The sequence below is a fragment of the Alternaria novae-zelandiae genome, assembly GCF_023758075.1.
Source record: "Alternaria novae-zelandiae strain BMP 2774 chromosome Unknown scaffold_2, whole genome shotgun sequence".
In the NCBI taxonomy this organism is placed as follows: domain Eukaryota; kingdom Fungi; phylum Ascomycota; class Dothideomycetes; order Pleosporales; family Pleosporaceae; genus Alternaria; species Alternaria novae-zelandiae.
In genome coordinates this window covers 844582-861825 of record NW_026056962.1, presented here as the reverse complement: position 1 = coordinate 861825, position 17244 = coordinate 844582, and the positions used below count along the sequence as shown (strand labels likewise).

General features: G+C 52.6%; 6 protein-coding genes across 6 annotated transcripts; 4 read left to right on the top strand and 2 right to left on the bottom strand.

The window, feature by feature from the left end:
* Positions 1–388: 388 nt before the first annotated feature.
* J4E88_001313 (uncharacterized protein) lies at positions 389–869 on the top strand (the record flags this gene model as incomplete). Its single annotated transcript, XM_049394983.1, has 2 exons — positions 389–444; positions 497–869. The coding sequence occupies 2 exons, from the start codon at positions 389–391 to the stop codon at positions 867–869; spliced, it is 429 nt and encodes a 142-aa protein (XP_049258847.1).
* A 1818-nt stretch (positions 870–2687) lies between these two features.
* On the top strand, positions 2688–3158 carry NHP6 (Non-histone chromosomal protein 6; the record flags this gene model as incomplete). The annotated part of the gene is made up of 4 exons (XM_049394982.1): positions 2688–2757; positions 2805–2900; positions 2951–3072; positions 3126–3158. 4 exons carry the CDS (start codon positions 2688–2690, stop codon positions 3156–3158), a joined length of 321 nt encoding a protein of 106 aa, XP_049258846.1.
* A 1276-nt stretch (positions 3159–4434) lies between these two features.
* On the bottom strand, positions 4435–5075 carry SEC11 (Signal peptidase complex catalytic subunit; the record flags this gene model as incomplete). Its single annotated transcript, XM_049394981.1, has 2 exons — positions 4435–4663; positions 4783–5075. The coding sequence occupies 2 exons, from the start codon at positions 5073–5075 to the stop codon at positions 4435–4437; spliced, it is 522 nt and encodes a 173-aa protein (XP_049258845.1).
* A 2476-nt stretch (positions 5076–7551) lies between these two features.
* Positions 7552–9516, bottom strand: J4E88_001310 (uncharacterized protein; the record flags this gene model as incomplete). The annotated part of the gene is made up of 7 exons (XM_049394980.1): positions 7552–7589; positions 7651–8727; positions 8777–8821; positions 8870–8985; positions 9035–9172; positions 9236–9322; positions 9377–9516. The coding sequence occupies 7 exons, from the start codon at positions 9514–9516 to the stop codon at positions 7552–7554; spliced, it is 1641 nt and encodes a 546-aa protein (XP_049258844.1).
* A 192-nt stretch (positions 9517–9708) lies between these two features.
* On the top strand, positions 9709–11066 carry J4E88_001309 (uncharacterized protein; the record flags this gene model as incomplete). Its single annotated transcript, XM_049394979.1, has 2 exons — positions 9709–9822; positions 9879–11066. The coding sequence occupies 2 exons, from the start codon at positions 9709–9711 to the stop codon at positions 11064–11066; spliced, it is 1302 nt and encodes a 433-aa protein (XP_049258843.1).
* A 976-nt stretch (positions 11067–12042) lies between these two features.
* On the top strand, positions 12043–17015 carry J4E88_001308 (uncharacterized protein; the record flags this gene model as incomplete). The annotated part of the gene is made up of 13 exons (XM_049394978.1): positions 12043–12095; positions 12164–12345; positions 12402–12484; positions 12561–13256; positions 13319–13789; positions 13840–13889; positions 14336–14491; positions 14786–14949; positions 15000–15968; positions 16018–16125; positions 16575–16703; positions 16755–16916; positions 16969–17015. 13 exons carry the CDS (start codon positions 12043–12045, stop codon positions 17013–17015), a joined length of 3270 nt encoding a protein of 1089 aa, XP_049258842.1.
* Positions 17016–17244: the final 229 nt, after the last annotated feature.

The window sequence follows — 17244 nt, the reverse complement described above, 5'->3', positions numbered from 1 at the left end:
GCATTATGGCCGCCAAAGGCGATGTTGACATGGCAGACGCGACGACAAAAACACAAGATCCAAGCGACTACGCGGACTTGCTACAAACGAACCATAGCGACGCGTTCGCGTTTTCAGATACCGAGGAGCTAGCCCTACAGCTCTACGATCAGCTCAAGGAACTTGAGCTGCAGCAAAGCCTGCTACAAGCACAACAATCAGGCACGTCTCGCACATGGTATGACATAGCATCTTCGTATATTAATCGCCTTCTGTAGTACACGCGCATGACTTTGCATCACTTCCAGATGACCTGCTGGAGGAGCGCCTGACTATTGCGCAGCGCGAGGCTATGGAAGCGAGGGCAGAGTACGAGATAAGGAACAAAATCACACACAATGTTCTAGTAATGGATCCCGTTCTGAAAGCCGTTCATGGCGGCGAACAGACTCCATTCGCCGAGAAGTGAGTTCCTGGGCAGATCGCTCTGAATCATGCATGGTCTGATGTTGTGTAGGCGCATACTGCCGCTGGTGACCGAGAACGATGCTGTTTCCATGATCCATGGCTCACTGACGTCGAAGCTTGCTTCTACGAATAAATCTCTGAGTGTGGCCGAACAGAACAACATTGTCGCAAATCAAAAGAACCGAGAGCTGGCGCAGACCATGCTTGCTCTGGCCGAAGAAATGAAGGCGCAGTCGGTGCAGGACATTGAAGATCCGCAATTACGTCAACGCGTCGATGCGGTCGATAAGGAGCTCAAAGACTCGCGGCGGAGGGTGAGGACGTTGAAAGGTATATTATCAGCCATGATCGTGGGTAGCGGGATCAACTGGGCTGCGGACGAGGGTCTGACGGAGCTCGTCATGGAGGATGAGGACGATTGAGTGCCATCCATCCTTTCGTCTGCTGCTGCGACTATGGATAGATGCGAGCTGTATCTGAGAGCAGCCATATGTACAGATTCAAGGACTTGTTGAGGTGGTTGCATGCTGCTGCACGATCTTGCGCTTCATGATGTTTGTTGATGATAAAACGTCATGGCTGATGCGAGAGCGGTGATGCCCAACGTCGTGCGTCCTATTTACATAGATGCAGACGGAACTTCTTCAGCAAGATGAGGGCCTGACAGCTCTGGGTCACGTCGGGAGGGTACGCGAAAGTCTGTAGCCCTCGGTGGCTTTTGAAAGGGCGAGTCTGAGCGTCTGCTCCGCTGTTAGGGGCTTGAGAGGCCGATGGCCGAACACGTCCGCCACGATTCCAACGTGATAAGCAGCCAGGAGGAACAAAGAGTGTTTCTTGAGGCAAGTGGACGAGCAGTATTGGAGCAGTGTCTCGCATTAGCCTAGCGACCGCTTCCGTGCTCGGTCGGGCGAAAGTGCAGAGCCAGACCGCTGTGGCCGGAAGCGGGTGCAGAGGCCGCCGCCCATCACCATAGCGTGCCCAGCTATGACAGAAGGCCAGAGTCACGGCTTGTGCGGCAGAGTCTGCGACCAGACGTAGGCTGACATGTAACTCTGCTGCACTGGGCTTGCTCAGAACACCAAACGGGCTGCAGGCGGATGCTTTGAGGGGTGGGCAGGTTGGGCGACGGGGACTGGATGCTGGGTGCTCTGGTGCTCGGGGAAGAACATCAGCCAGCCGCGCTATGAATGATAACGTCAAGGGCCGCTTCTGATGGATGCGTCCAACGAATGGTAGACCGTGTGCTTCTGCGTGCAATCTAACCAAACTTGAAACTCGCCAGGAAAGAACGAAGGGCAGCGCCTCCGCGCCCAGGGATGCGCCGTGTAGCCCGCAGCAGTGCGAGCACCTCGGAGCATACCTGGGCGACACCGACACGTCTGCTAGAGACTGGACGGCAGTGCGAGCAGCAAAAAAGCGACAATGAAGCTGTCCACAGTCGCTGGCATCTGCATCGGGCGCATGCGGTGAGGGAGCGCAGCATCGGCTGGGTGGAGGAGGGGTCGTGGTCCGGGTGCGTGTGCTATGGCAGTAGCAAAACAAGCGTGCCTGCCTCGTTCGCACCTTAGGTAAGCGGGCCTTGTTTGTTGGGGGAGGGCGCGCCTTCCCTCTCACAAAATGTGCTGCTGAGCCCTCACCCAATTCCTCCCCTAACAAATCCGCCGCCCATACAACTTTCGCCCGCAAAGACGTTTGGTGAGTCCGCCTGCATTTTGACGAAGTCGCAACATCACCAGCACCACTTTTCGCAACCACACCCTTTTTCCACGCGTTTCCCCGGTCCAATTGGCCCAACCAGGACTCTCCCAGCCTTCTTTCTTCCGTCTTCTGAACGTCATTGCCTTCAGTCGATTCTTCATCGCCGTCGCCAGCACCCACTGCCACGCGCATACTGACCGCAAAACAGACCTCAGTCAACACTTCCAATTTGCTCCCATCTAGCTGCTTCTGTAAGTACCCACACCTTCTCTTACCCGAAAATCGCGCATCATCGCGTTGTGTTGTGGTGTTTTGCGACCGCGTCACCTCACGCGCATAGCAGCGCTGCACCACCATTACCCACTCACCACAACACTACTCCGTTTGCAGGCGAAGACACTAGCTGTGGCCTATACTCGCATTCTCAATCTCACCAGCAGCCATTGTGCCTTCCTGCCACGCTACTCTTACCAACTCGCTGCTTGCAACCCAAACAGCAGCTAACAAGGAACCACAGCCATATACACCACTCAACCACCACCATGCCCAAGGAGAAGACCACCCGCAAGGCCGCGCCTAAGTCCAAGGCTGATGGCGGCAAGAAGAAGAAGGGTAAGCAGCTCACGTGCATCTGCAAACTCCAGTACTGACTCCAGCAGACCCCAACGCGCCCAAGCGTGGTCTTTCCGCATACATGTTCTTCGCCAACGAGCAGCGCGAGAAGGTCCGTGAGGACAACCCCGGTATTAAGTTCGGTACGTTTGCGCTCTTTCTCCATCTTTGACTCCCCTCTAACATTCAACAGGCGAGGTCGGCAAGGTTCTTGGCGAGAAGTGGAAGGCCCTGAACGAGAAGCAGCGCACTCCTTACGAGGCTAAGGCTGCTGCCGACAAGAAGCGCTATGAGGAGGAGAAGGCCGCCTACCAGGTATGTTGATGTATGCACTTCAAATTGATGATGACTTGACTAACCACCACCAGAACGCCGAGGAAGAAGAAGAGGAGTCCGAGTAGAGGCTATCGCCTCATTCGTGCTTCCACCAACAGCGTTGAAGATGTCTTGTCATGGGCGGCTAGGCTACCAAGCCTGTCTCGATTTCATTTGTGATCTTCCTACTTCTTAATGGGTTCGTTATCTCTCGCGGAGGAAGGTCTTCGGCTAGCCAATCTGTGGTTCATTTCGAAAAGGACGCTGGCGGTCAGTGCAAACCACGCTGATGGCGGGCGGTCATGATGTTTGGGCGTCTTCCCCTCGACGTCGTGAAAGGAACATCACGAAGCTCATGACCAAGTCTATGTACACTAGCAATTGCGGTATGGAAAGTCTTTGCTGCTTCTACAATGTTTCCTCTGCTGTGTGACCGTGATGTTGATGCGATCAGGCATGGGCGTAGCACTACGCATGCTGATGGTAGCTCAGGTCCCAGCTCAGTAGGCCATGACGGCGTGATAGACCCTTCCGTTCGTAGCAACCGGAAGTTGGCCCTCTAGCGACAGGTCTTTGACGTTTCCTCACACCGCCGAACCGGGTGCCCGCATTCACGGTAGGGGTTGTTTCCCTGGCTTCACAACCACACTTTCACGAACCCCACCCCCTCAATCCACTCACTCTATCTCAAGTCGCCTATATAATGTCTCTAACTCGTTCCTAGTCCATCAATCGATCATTGCATCAAAGCGCCGTTGGGCTAGTGGTATGCTATCGCCTTCCCATCGTACATCGGACGAAGGACCAGGCGGGGATCACGGGTGTAGGATGCCAAACCATGCATCAATTCGAACCATGCCGCTAACATTGAACAGTCAAACCCCGTACGGCGCATTGCTTTCTTTTTGCCGCTCTTTTACGGAAGGTGGGGTGTGTTTTTTGCCGGGGGTGTCGCGTGGGAGTGAAGTCTTAGTGATGTAGACGGAAGGTAGGTGAACGTCATTTTGGGAAGCATTGGGAAGGTGCAGGCGATTAATCTCTTGTTAGGAAATAAAGTCCTGAAGTGTGCTTAGATGTGCTCACTAGTGAATGCAAGATGCGCGTGAGGCGCTTGTCTACGGTCTAAAGAACGTAGCTGGATGAAAGCTGGATGGCTGGTATAACTCTTCGACTTTAGTAAATATTGAACACTGTCTGGGTATGATTTGAACGCCTAGCTTTGCCGCCTCCCGACAGCAGAAACACATAGATCATGGTAGTCAAGGGGGAGACCAACCACATCGTTCCCACGTATCTTTTTCATCCACCTTTTGCTAAGATATCGTTCGAACGTGAAAGGTACCCAATGCAAATCCGCAAGCACTACTCTCTTTGTAAAACCACCATCACACCCATCATGCCTAACATGACCTGCTTCAGCCATGGATGCTCGCTCAGCAGAATGGTAACGTATCCAACAAAGGGTATGAAGCCGACGACGCTTCCGATGACATCTTCTTTGCGGTTCAGGAAGGATTGGCCGGCGGCGTAGAGTTCGGTGTCGTCCGCGAGGTTGTTGTCGCCCTTGGTCAGGAGGCGGAGCGGTGTTTTGCTAGTAGTTGGGTCAGCATGAGCTTTGTGGTAACGTCTGAAAACCTGCGAGCTGATCTTGGCTCCTCCAACCCTCATTGAGAACCTCAGTCACAGCGAAGGGGAAAGAGCGCGACTCACCCTCCTCCATATCTCCTCACAACGCGATGCACGATCGGAATGTCTTTGCCCTTAACGTTGTACACCACAATCTCGCCCACTTGTGTATCTGCCCCCCGATTCCACAGGAACAGCAGATCTCCTCGTTGGAATGCAGGCTCCATGGATCCTGACAGAACGACGACAATGGGCGAGGGCGAGTCGGAGACCACGGACAGTCCTTTCCACATCATGAAGGCGGTTGACAGGACGAGCGCGAAGTTCAGGACTTGTGCGGCGAGTTGCCGCGGCTGCATGTTCGCAAGGCCCAACATGGCTGCGGATTGGGAATGCTGATGCGAAGGTTGGAGGTAGATGTGCACTCGTTGATCGTGGAGTGGGACGTGGGGCGCGCGACCGGGTCGTAAATTCGCGTCTGAGAGTATGAATTCACCGCAGACGTATTCGGGGGTATGTATGGAGGTGGGCGGCGCGGCGACGTGCGCGTCGGGGAATTCGTGGTCGAGATGTTGAAGCCAGATGTCCTTGGCTTCGCTGTTGCGGGCAGCTTAGTCAACCTCCGAGATGTGAGCTATGAACTCCGCAGCCCTTTCTGCTACTTGACCATAACAACACACGACATTTTCAAATAGCGGCACACGACTCATGAGCCTCAGCTTCATCATGTGTCGGTCTGACAACGGTTGTGAGGGGCTTGTCGCGCGTGAGGGTCTGTTTTCGTCCTTCACCTGGCATAGTGGCCCTCACCTGAGCCCGCCTTTACCCTAAGAACGTATCCACACGATGTCTACTTACATCAGGCTTCGCTTTGACAGAGCTTAATAACGCTACTCATGGTTTTCTCTTTCCATTAGATCAGTCTTCGATTTCCGACTTCAAGAGCGCTGCTGTTCTTCACGGCTCTATTTCAACTCAGCCACTCCTCTACCCAGACAATTCTATATTGCCTAATCAACGATATCATGATGCGTGTTTTCCCAGGCGACATCATACAGTACCGCACATCGGGATCGTTCTTTCCATTATGGCCAGCAGTCATTTGTGAAGAAGATATGGCTTCCAGGGAACTCATCGACGTGCGCCCTCGTGGCAATACAACTCTCGTTTTATTGATGGGTGAAGACTTGCAATTGTACGAAACTTTGGAGATTGAAGAACATCTTGACTTTGCTAACTCGAGAAGTCGATGGGCGCATACAACAGATATAGGGAACTATGACCCGTTCACCCCCGTCACGCACGAGGAGGTTGTTAGGAGCACGCCCGGCCTTGGCGACGCATATGATATGGCGGACAACGCGCTGGGCGCACATTTGGGCATTGCCCATTGGCGAGGACAGTTGACGAATCTAGTCAGCGACGCTTCAGCCATGGTCAGTCATATGAACGACTCGGATGATGATTCACACTCGGATCTAGAAATGCAACAGGCTCTCCGTCTGAGCCGAGAAGATTATGATAAACGATCGAGAGGGCGAAATGCGAAAGGCTCTTCACATTCACCGACTTCATCCATGTCACACACAAGACCAGCACGCTACCCAGAAAGTCGTCGCGTTCCTGTCATTGCCGGTGCAGGTAGTGCTCCAAATACGGGGTTGAATGCATTGGAAGTAGTCTCAGGACCTGTGGCCAGCTCATCACGGCATTCAAAATCCCATGAAGAACTTTGCGCCGCACCACCAACCATAGACTTAACAGATGATGGCGGCGTCTCAAGCTCGACCGAGGAAAGAACAATTGAACCAAGACCGTTCCAGCACGGCTTTTTTGACAATCAGCTTGGTGGCATGGGACGTCGTCGGAAGGAACCAGTTAGTGATGTCATTGAGGGCGAGCTGTAGGTTTCTCATTGATCTCCTGGAACTTTCCAACTGACAGCATCCAGGTCCGAAAGCAAAGAATTCGTCCAGGTCCCGGTTGGACCAGACCAAGAAATCCACAATCTGCGGCTGCAGAATTTGTGGGACCGACCGTATTTCCGCGATGCTAAGCAAGGGCTCCTGTTAATTGATCATAATGATCAAGGCATGTGGGAGCTCAAGCACCCTGCTCTTGTCGACATCGAGCCGGACGACTTCACTTTCATCGCTGAATTCTTAGAAAGTGACGGATTCGGACATCGGTACCCGCAAGAGGGCGAAGAAATGGAAGAAGCTTTCGCGCAATGTGTATCTACATGGATCACCGCAGAGAAGATAGGCATGACAGACCTACTGGACCATGTAGTCGAAAAGCTGGAAGCACTGGAAGGACTGGAATTGTTGCCCGTCTTGGCTTTCGCAAGTCACGTCTATACACAGGACACGCCTTTTTTCTCCCAGAAGAATTTGAAAGATTATCTGGCGGTGTATATGGCGGAGAACTTCTTGATCTACATTCGTGACGATCACTTACGAACGGTCTTTCTTGAGCGACTGCAGCGGTTTCCTGAAATGGAGAGAGACATTTACAGGCGAAGGATTCTGGTGCTGGATGAGAGAGTTGATCAGATGCAAGAAAGCGATGCTGAGATGGACTGAAGATGTCATGGTTCGTCCGGTTGTTTTTCTCGTATCCATGTTTGCTTTCAGAAAGTTCACTTATGTTAATAAGGTGGACTTTTGTTTTCTTCTGGATTGAGAGGACAACGAGCAAGTCTCTTATCATTATTCATGATTATAGTCAGAAAGAGTTATTCTTGTCCTGAGCATATCTCGCCAGAAGCCTCTTTTACATCCTTTATCCAACAGACAAGTCGAATGATAGCCCAGCTTCAATCGCAGTATCTTGAACAGTGCAAAGAACAACTCAGTCGGAGTCGCTTTCGAACTCCGGAACATTTGGATCTAGGCGAATGTGGTCAGTATGCCGTCTTGTTTGTCGCCTGCTCATCGCGCAGATACATACCTCGAAGCGCCATGTACTCCAACGTACCACCAGCCTTCTCCGCAAGATTATCCCTCACCAGCGTCAACTCCTCTTCCGAGAGCAGCGTATCTGTGTCTGCCATATCTATCGAGAGGCGAATGGCCTGATTACCCGGGCCGAGTCTCGATACAAAATCCAGGAGACCATCCATGGTGAATTTGGATATGCCGGAAATAGTAACGGTGCGCAAGTTTGGCAAGCTGGCTAGGTGAGGAAGCACGATGTCGTTGAGCTCCAGGCCGCTTACGTACAAATCCTCCAGCATTGTGAGCTCAGCGAGAATGGTGACGAGATGTTCATCCCGCAGCACCTCCGGAAGGATGAGGTGCAGATCTCGCAGCTCTGTTAATTGCTTTAAAGAGTCCACAAGAGTATCTAGATCGTCTCGAAACATGCCATCGGTATCGCCACTCAGAAAGAGCACCCGCAGAGAAGACTGCTGGTGTACAAGAGCCTGATGGAAGGTCTTGTGATCTTTTAGTGTGTACGAGTCTATCTCCAAGCTGCTGAGTTGTATCTTCTCTTCGAGCAGTACGGGCGTGATGAGTGCGGCTCCGGATTGCATTTTCGAGAAGCTGAGGCGTTGTAGATCTGAACATTTGCGTAACCAGGCAGTCGTCTCGAGGAAGACGTCATGTTCTGTCGCTTCCAAGTCTACAGTACCATGGATGTCCTCAATGCGCAGCGTTCTTAAAGCTGTACATCCTTGTAGTAGCGACAGATGCGGTATCGACTCGTTCGAAACGCACAGTCTCAGATCCTCTAATGAGCTTCCATGGTGATTGAGAGCTAGTAGTGACTCGGCGCCGGCTTTGACGTCGCTGATGGTTTGGAGTGTTTGGAGCGTGTTCGGTCGCATGGAGGAGAGGAATTTGGCGAACTTGTGATCATTGTCTTCTGAGACCCAGGTATAGATCATAAGAGATTTGAACTGCGGACAGTGGTCGTAGATAGATGCATGAACCAGTTCGTCTTCTAGCGGCTTTCCGTCCCACAGCTCAAGGCTCTGTAGTCGAGGAAGCCGGGGCGTCCATCGTACCAGAGCACCAGGCTGGACTAGTATAGTTAGCTCATATCCGAATGTTGAGAGGAAGGATGTACTTACGTTCACCGCTGATGATCTCCAGGGTTGGGGTATGCTGTGTGACCACTGCACCACGTTAGTATCGTACTGAACAGCTTCGCGCATTTATCAAACCTTCACCAATCGCGTCGATGATATCCGCTGTCTTTATCCGAGTATACTTTCTGCCTTTGATGTTCGTCCCTGTCTCAGTCTTCTCGAACGGCTTCAACGGCCCGGAGAAGAATTGCCTATTTTATAATCAGAGTTGGTGGTGTCTGACATCGAAGCTGTACTGACTTGGAAACTTTCGCACGGAATTGGTCGTCATCGAGGAGATATCCCAGATCCCGAAAGTCTAGCGATTTGATGTAACGGCAGTATGGGAATAGTGTGACATCGAGTGCAGATGCGACAATTGATCGCCAAAGAATGGACCTAAAGATGAGTGTACGAAGTCAGTGTCTCTCTCATACAGTTCGTACGGTAAAGGTTACGTACCATTTTTGGATCGTGAGAAGCTTGGTGGCAGCTGGTAAGCCATAGAGATCTTCTCCTCCACCTCGAACAGGAGCGAGATGATGAGACCTTACGATCATGTCAGTTAATTGACGATAAAGTAGCGAGGCCAATGCGACATACTTGTACAGATGAGTTAATGCAGGTACAGCGAGAGCACGGCTGGCGCAAGCACAGTTGAAGAGTGTGTCGAACTGTTCTTGATTCGCAAGCTCTTCGCATAGGAGATGCAGAATATCATCAGGCAGCACTGACTGAGTCATTTTGTTTGCGCTTACGAGGGCTGATATCGTGCTCCTAAGAAAGGTGAACAGATGGCCGCCCATCAGAGTAGGCGCGATGATGTCAATGCGCTAGCGCGTGTTTGACGCGCTCTTCCCGCTTTCGGTCGCTGGGGCTCTTCGCGAACCCACCAAAACACCCTGCGACAATGCGAGCAGTCGCACGAAGACAAAATGGTTGTCCTCAACTTCACCCTGACGCCCGAGGCAGCGTCTAAGGTTCACGATCTGCTTGTTTGCCTTGGCAAGTTCAGCGAGACTGTAGCCATTGAAGCGCGTCGCGAAAAGGTAGGTTTGCCGCTCTTCCTTCTAGTCAGTCCGGCATCTCATACCTCTTGCGTCAGTTCACATTTACCGCTCTCAACTCTTCCAAATCCGCATACGCCGCCATCACATTGGACGGTCGAAAATTCTTCGCCAGCTATGAATGTGTGCCGACTTATGGCGGTCCTGACGGCCGCTTCACGTGCAGTATGTACACCAAAGCGCTTTTATCGGTCTTCAAAAGTCGCTTGTACGACCCACTAGGGCGTGATGGTGCGATCGATCGCTGTGAAGTCAGTGTGCAAGAGCGAGAAACCGAGGCGCAATGTCGATTTATCGTCAAGATGATCTGCAACCAGGGTGTCATCAAGACCTACAAGCTCACATATGAAGCCGTGGACGTCATGCATGCACTGTTCGATCGCAACGCGGCGAAAAACAGGTGGAGCATGCACTCCGGGGCTGTGAAGGAGTACGCCGAATATTTCGGTACCAAGACCGAAATGCTCGATATCTTTGCGAGTGAAGACGGACGCTGCGTATTTAAGAGCTACACAGAAAAGATCTCGAACGGGAAGGAAATCCTGAAGCATCCACTTGTCACAGCCGTCGCAGTCAGTACTTCCGACTTCGAGGAATTTACCGTGCAGGCGGGTATGCACATCATCATCAACGTCAAGGATTTCAAGGCAATAGTCGTCCATGCAGACACAATCAAGACAAGCTTAAAGGCATTTTACTCCCAGCCAGCGCGACCACTCCAGTTCAGCTATGGAAGCGATGGGCTGCTCTGTGAATTTACGCTAATGACTTCTGGCAACCACACCGCCGCTCCATCTGCGCCAACACCTGCGACGCACGCAATGAGCAGCAGACAAACCTCTCGCACGACCTCAACCACAACTGCGGAGCGTGGACAGAGTCGCAGCTTCCGATCTGATATGCCACCGCCTGTGCAACCAGCATCGCGACGCGATGCCTCTGGCCGAGTGCGGAATCCAGGATCTCGTCAAGTCTCGGCACTGCAAGCACAACCTGCCCGTGACGATTCGGAAAGCCTCTTCGTACCGGAGGATGAGGACGCAGCCTGGGCGCCGGTAGACTATGATAAGGAAGAGACTCTGGGGTGGGACGCGAATGCCAACAACGATGCTGCAGCTTTTCCAACATTCACGGACAGTGTTGGTGTGTCGAAGACGAATATGGCGGACAGCAACGAAGTGTTTGAGCCTACGCAACGTGTATCTCAGATCAAGGGACTATGGTAGTCGCCTGACACTGACGACCGCATATTGCACAAAGTGGGCTGTTCAAGGCCCAAAGCAAATTGCAGCTATCGCAATGGATACACATTCACATCTCCAACGCCAGCGGCTTACCATATCTTCTGCATCGTCTCAACTAGTGTATCTCCTGTCTGTCCGCAAGATCATGGAGGCTATCACTCTGAGACTTGTGGCGAGGTTGCAATGGAGCCGTTAAGATTAACCTGCTGGAAGCATGGTACTCTGAGTGGAGGAAAACGATCGTTAACATTCGCGCACATATCACAGTACTATCGCTATTTCATATATAGCGTCACAAATGAGAGAAGTCGCAAGTATAATGTACTGGGTCACTAGACCGGTCGATTGAACGGGACGCTGAACATCCTGAAGAACACGTGCATGAACTACAGCTATCCAACTGCATCATACACAGATTCGTAGTACGTTTTAGAAGATGCATCGAATTTTGTTTCCTCTGTTGCGCGATGAGGCACATGGTACTCTTGGGGTTCGTGATGGCGATGGTGGCTTGATACCTGCAGGTCAGCGTGGCCGGTCCATGAGATGCTTGCTTGTTTACAGAAGCGACTCAATGTGCTCAGACTTTTACGTTACTGAAGATGCCTGGCAAGGCTTCTTCTGCTTACGCTGATCTACCGAATTGGCAATATTAGGAAATGGATTCCTTCAAAGCTGACCTAGGTATAATTGATAGAACACTGGATATCATCCAGGATGTCAAGGGCAGCACGCGCACAGGTGTACGAATTTGTGCAACCTTCCACAGCGTCGGCTGCGCAGCTTCCACGGCCTGCGACAGCATCAAAGGTGCGAGTCGATGACGTGGATCTCGCGTACGCGTATTCGCGGATGGTGGGGCTCCAGGGTTGTCTAGAGAAAACGATGTAGGGGATCTTACTACATGTTATATCCAGACGATAGTGAAACAACGCCTGCATACTCTTCTCGATCGACAATGGCACCCAGACGCATTCTAGTAATCGCTGGCTCGGACAGTTCGGGTGGGGCGTACGTACGCGTGCATGCATCCGCCCTTCATCAGCCACACACCACTAACCATGCTGCCGCGCCAACAGCGGACTAGAAGCAGATCAGAAGGTCATTGCAGCGCATAGCTGCTATGCTATGACGGCTACGACTGCTTTGACAGCCCAGAATACTCTAGGCGTCCAGGACATACACCATACCCCGCCGGACTTTGTGCGGAAGCAGATAGATGCTGTTTGTGAAGATGTGGGCGTGGATGTGGTCAAGACAGGTATGATGACATTCAGAGAGACACCATGTTTTTGTGAACGCGCTGATAAGATACAGGCATGCTTGCATCTGCCGAGACCATTATGGTCGCTGCGGATGCTTTGAAGAGACATGAGATCAATACCAGTATCGTTGATCCTGTACGTCTAAGATTTCATTCTAGATCGCTTTATATGAACCAAAACGAGCTCCGTGCTGTGCTTACTACTTGAACAGGTAATGGTGTCAACATCTGGCTCACAGCTCCTTCCCGAATCAGCCATCGAAACCCTGATCCAACACCTTCTGCCTCACACAACGCTTCTCACACCAAACCTTCCTGAGGCTCGCTTGCTTCTCCAAACGGCCGGGTACGATATTCCTGATCCGAAGAATGTTGATGACATCGTCTCGATGGCGCAGCATGTCCGGTCACTAGGACCCAAATGGGTGTTACTGAAAGGGGGCCATTTACCATTGACCCACGGACGGGTAGTCAGCACGCACGACAGCGAGAGGGAAGTCGTCTTGAACATCCTCGTGGGTGAGACTGGAGTCACAATGTTAGAAAGCCCGTATCTGCAGTCGAGGAACACGCATGGGACAGGGTGTTCATTAGCATCGGCAATTGCGTGTAATCTGGCGGAGGGAATGTCGATGGCCAAGGCGGTCAAGAAGGCCAATCTGTACGTTGAAGCAGGCATCAAGACAGCTGTCGATATGGGAGGGGGCAGCGGCCCCATCAACCATTTCCACTCGATGTACATGCTGCCTTTCACGCCAGGCAACTTTATTAGCTATCTGCTCGACCGAGAAGACGTGCAGAAGCCGTGGAAGGAATATACCCAACACGAGTTCGTGCAGAGTATGGGCGCTGGGACATTGCCAGTGGAGAAGTTCATGTACTACCTTGTGCAAGACTACCTCTTCTTAGTAAGTATATGCCGAAACATGTTCACTTCCCGTATGGAAGAGAGTAACTGACTAGTGAGAAGGTCCAATTTGCAAGAGCGAACGCGCTGTCTGCATACAAATCTAGCAATCTGAGAGACATTGGGTACTCCGTGCAACAAGTCGTCACCCTCCAGGAAGAGATCAAGCTGCACATCGACTTCTGTAAAGAGTACGGACTATCGGAGGCCGACATCATCGAAGAAGAAGAGGACCAGGCCACCACGGCATACACCCGTTATGTGCTCGACATCGGTATGTCGCAAGACTATCTCGCTCTGCAAATTGCGCTTCTACCCTGTCTCGTCGGTTACGGCATTATTGCCAAACGTCTCTACGAAGATCCCAGCACCGTGAGGGTGGGAAGCAAGTACTGGAAGTGGATTGAGCAGTATGTGGCAGAAGAGTACAGGGAAGCGATGATGAGGGGCAGTGAGCTGGTAGAGAAGCATGCCGAGGGACTGAGTCCGAGTCGGGTGGAAGAGCTGGCCAAAATCTTCATACACGCTACAAATGTGAGTGCTAGGCTGAAGATGACAGTCGGTAACATGCTAATGCTATATAGATGGAGAAGGGGTTCTGGGACATGGGCCTCAGAGCTGGTGATGGGCTAAGGTGAGAACCAGGGCACAGGACTGTATCCTATCTGATGGGAAAGCATCGGGTTGTCTCGTCATCGGTATACTTTCACATTGTCGCATTGCTTCGAGAAATAGGCACTGGCGTGCAATATGCGGGTCGCAATGGAAAATGCTTCACACTCACCCAGATGCAAGGCCCACAGTGGCGACATGGTCTTCGGTTTTCTTGGTAGCTTCCCCGGGCTGATAACGGCAAGCTCCGCCCTTACCCAACTGGGCGAGACCCTGGTGCTAGCGGCGCTAGCGTCTCAAAAAATGTGCAAGCGCAACAGAGGCAAGGCAACTTTTCCTGTCGCGCTCTGCCCTCCGACTTCCTCTCACCCCAACTCGCAACTCTACAATTTGTGCTTCTTTTATCGCACAACACGCGACACTTTTACAGTCGCTCTACTGCAACTAATATCTTCTCGTAGTCTCCAGACTCCGACACACGCTCCCTTACTCGATCGGTTCCCCCTTGACGCCAGTCTCTACAACACACTCTCACATCATGTCTTCCTACGGAGGCGGTTACGGCGGCGGCGGCGGTGGATACGGCGGCGGCGGTCGCGGTGGTGACCGTGGCTACTCGAACGGGTACGAAAACAGCAACGCTGGATATGGGTCTTACAACAACTCGACAAGCCATTATGCATCGTACGGGTAGGACGATACACCCCCTTCACACGGGAACGGCATCACAGTCGTGGTTCTTGGACAACCCTCCATCTGCTACCATTCTTTCTCTCCATTCTGCGCGCACTCTGAGTTCGATCGTCCTGTCAGGCTGTCTCACAGTCGAAGCGGGCGGTCGCTTACTCGATGCGACAACGTAGAAGCCCCCTTCTGTCACTCATCTCATCTCAGCGACATTTGCTAACATCTATCTAGTGGCGGCGGCTACGGCGGCGGTGGTGGTGGCTACTCCGGCGGCGGTGGTGGCTACGGTGGAGGAGGTGGTGGTTATGGCGGTGGCGGCGGCGGCTTTGGCGGTGGTCGCGACGGCGGCGACCGCATGTCGCAACTCGGCCAGGGCCTGAAGCAGCAATCATGGGGTATGTTCCATTGTCTCGTATAGGCTCCGCGCAACACTAACGCTTTCCAGATCTCGACACGATGCCCAAGTTCGAGAAGTCCTTCTACAAGGAGGATCCCGCTGTTACTGCTCGCTCAGCAGCCGAGGTTGCCGAATACCGCAAGGAGCACCAGATGACCGTCAAGGGCGAGAACATTCCCAAGCCCGTCACAACCTTCGACGAGGCTGGCTTCCCATCATACGTGATGAACGAGGTCAAGGCCCAGGGTTTCGCCAAGCCCACCGCTATCCAGGCTCAGGGTTGGCCCATGGCTCTCTCTGGTCGCGACGTTGTTGGTGTTGCCGAGACCGGTTCCGGAAAGACGTTGACCTACTGTCTTCCTGCCATCGTTCACATCAACGCTCAGCCTCTCCTCGCCCCCGGCGATGGCCCCATCGTCCTCATTCTCGCGCCCACTCGTGAGCTTGCTGTCCAGATTCAGCAAGAGATCAGCAAGTTCGGAAAGTCCTCGCGCATCCGAAACACCTGCGTCTACGGAGGTGTTCCAAAGGGTCCCCAGATCCGTGACCTTGCGCGCGGTGTTGAGGTGTGCATTGCCACCCCTGGACGTCTCATCGACATGTTGGAGGCTGGAAAGACCAACCTTCGCCGTGTTACCTACCTGGTTCTCGACGAGGCCGACCGCATGCTTGACATGGGTTTCGAGCCTCAAATCCGCAAGATCATCGGACAGATTCGCCCTGACCGTCAAACCTGCATGTGGTCCGCTACATGGCCCAAGGAAGTTCGCCAGCTTGCTGCCGACTACCAGAAGGACTGGATCCAGGTCAACATTGGTTCCATGGATCTCTCTGCCAACCACCGCATTCAACAGATCGTCGAGGTCTGCACAGAGTTCGAGAAGCGTGACCGCATGGCCAAGCACCTCGAGACCATCATGAGCGACAAGGACAACAAGATCCTCATCTTCACAGGTACCAAGCGCGTTGCTGACGAGATCACCCGATTCCTTCGTCAGGACGGCTGGCCGGCGCTTTGTAAGTTAAATCGCATGTCATGAACTGATCACCGCTAACTCATCTCCAGCTATTCACGGCGACAAGCAGCAGAACGAGCGTGATTGGGTCTTGAACGAATTCAAGACGGGCAAGAGCCCCATCATGGTTGCCACCGACGTGGCTTCCCGTGGTATCGGTATGATTGCAAACCCCCAACACTCCCCCCTCTTCACCTCCCCAACTATTATTATGCGTGAACTGCCATTGTGCTCTGCTTAGGTCGTCTTGTGCGCTCGTTACACTCGCTCCCATGACATCGTCCAGGGCTTGCCTCTCTCGAATCTGATCCCCAGGGATCCTTGGTTACGCTGGCGAAGCTTTCAGTCTTCGCTATCTTCTGTTTCTGGTATTACCAAGGTACTACTGAAGCAAGCTGCTTGAGATATCTGACTTACACAAGTCGCACTCTCTTCCAAGGGTTTCTGGACCAGGAGACATCCACAGCCTTCCCACTGGACTTGATGCCGTGACATTCGTTGTAGCGCACAGAGACGGTTGCATGCAACATACTGCAGCTTCACGCGATCCAATCATGATCGTCGTTTGCTAGTTCCTTTCATCAGTCACTAACCTTTGCTCTTCAAGATGTCCGCAACATTACTCACGTGTTCAACTATGACTACCCGAACAACTCGGAGGACTATGTCCACCGCATTGGTCGTACTGGTCGTGCTGGCGCTAACGGTACTGCCATCACCCTCTTCACCACAGACAGTATGTATCTTCGACCGTACTCTGCAAACCATTCACTAACAGATTCATCAGACTCCAAGCAAGCTCGTGATCTCGTCCAGATTCTCACAGAGTCCAAGCAGCAGATTGATCCTCGTCTGCACGAGATGGCCCGCTACGGTGGCGGCGGCGGTGGTGGTGGTCGCTGGGGAGGTGGCCGCGGCCGTGGTGGAGGCCGTGGCGGAGGCCGTGGTGGTAGGTGGTAGAAGTCCCTTCGACACCGAGCGAGATCTAACGCCCATCTCAGGCTGGACCGGAGGTAACAGCGATCCCATCCGCAACAGCCGCTGGTGATCACTTTATCCATCACACTTGCTTATTCACATTGTCAGAACGATGAGCACCCTTTCTCCAACCTGCTATCGGCGTTGGAGGCAATCGTTTCGGACTTGCTTCATCTTTCATCCCATTTCCTCGTGCGACGGAAAGCCGCTGTACCTGCTCAGGTTCTGTCGTACCCTGATACCCCATGGACAGAGCTTTGATCTTCATGCATGGACACGATTTCAGTATGGTAGCATGG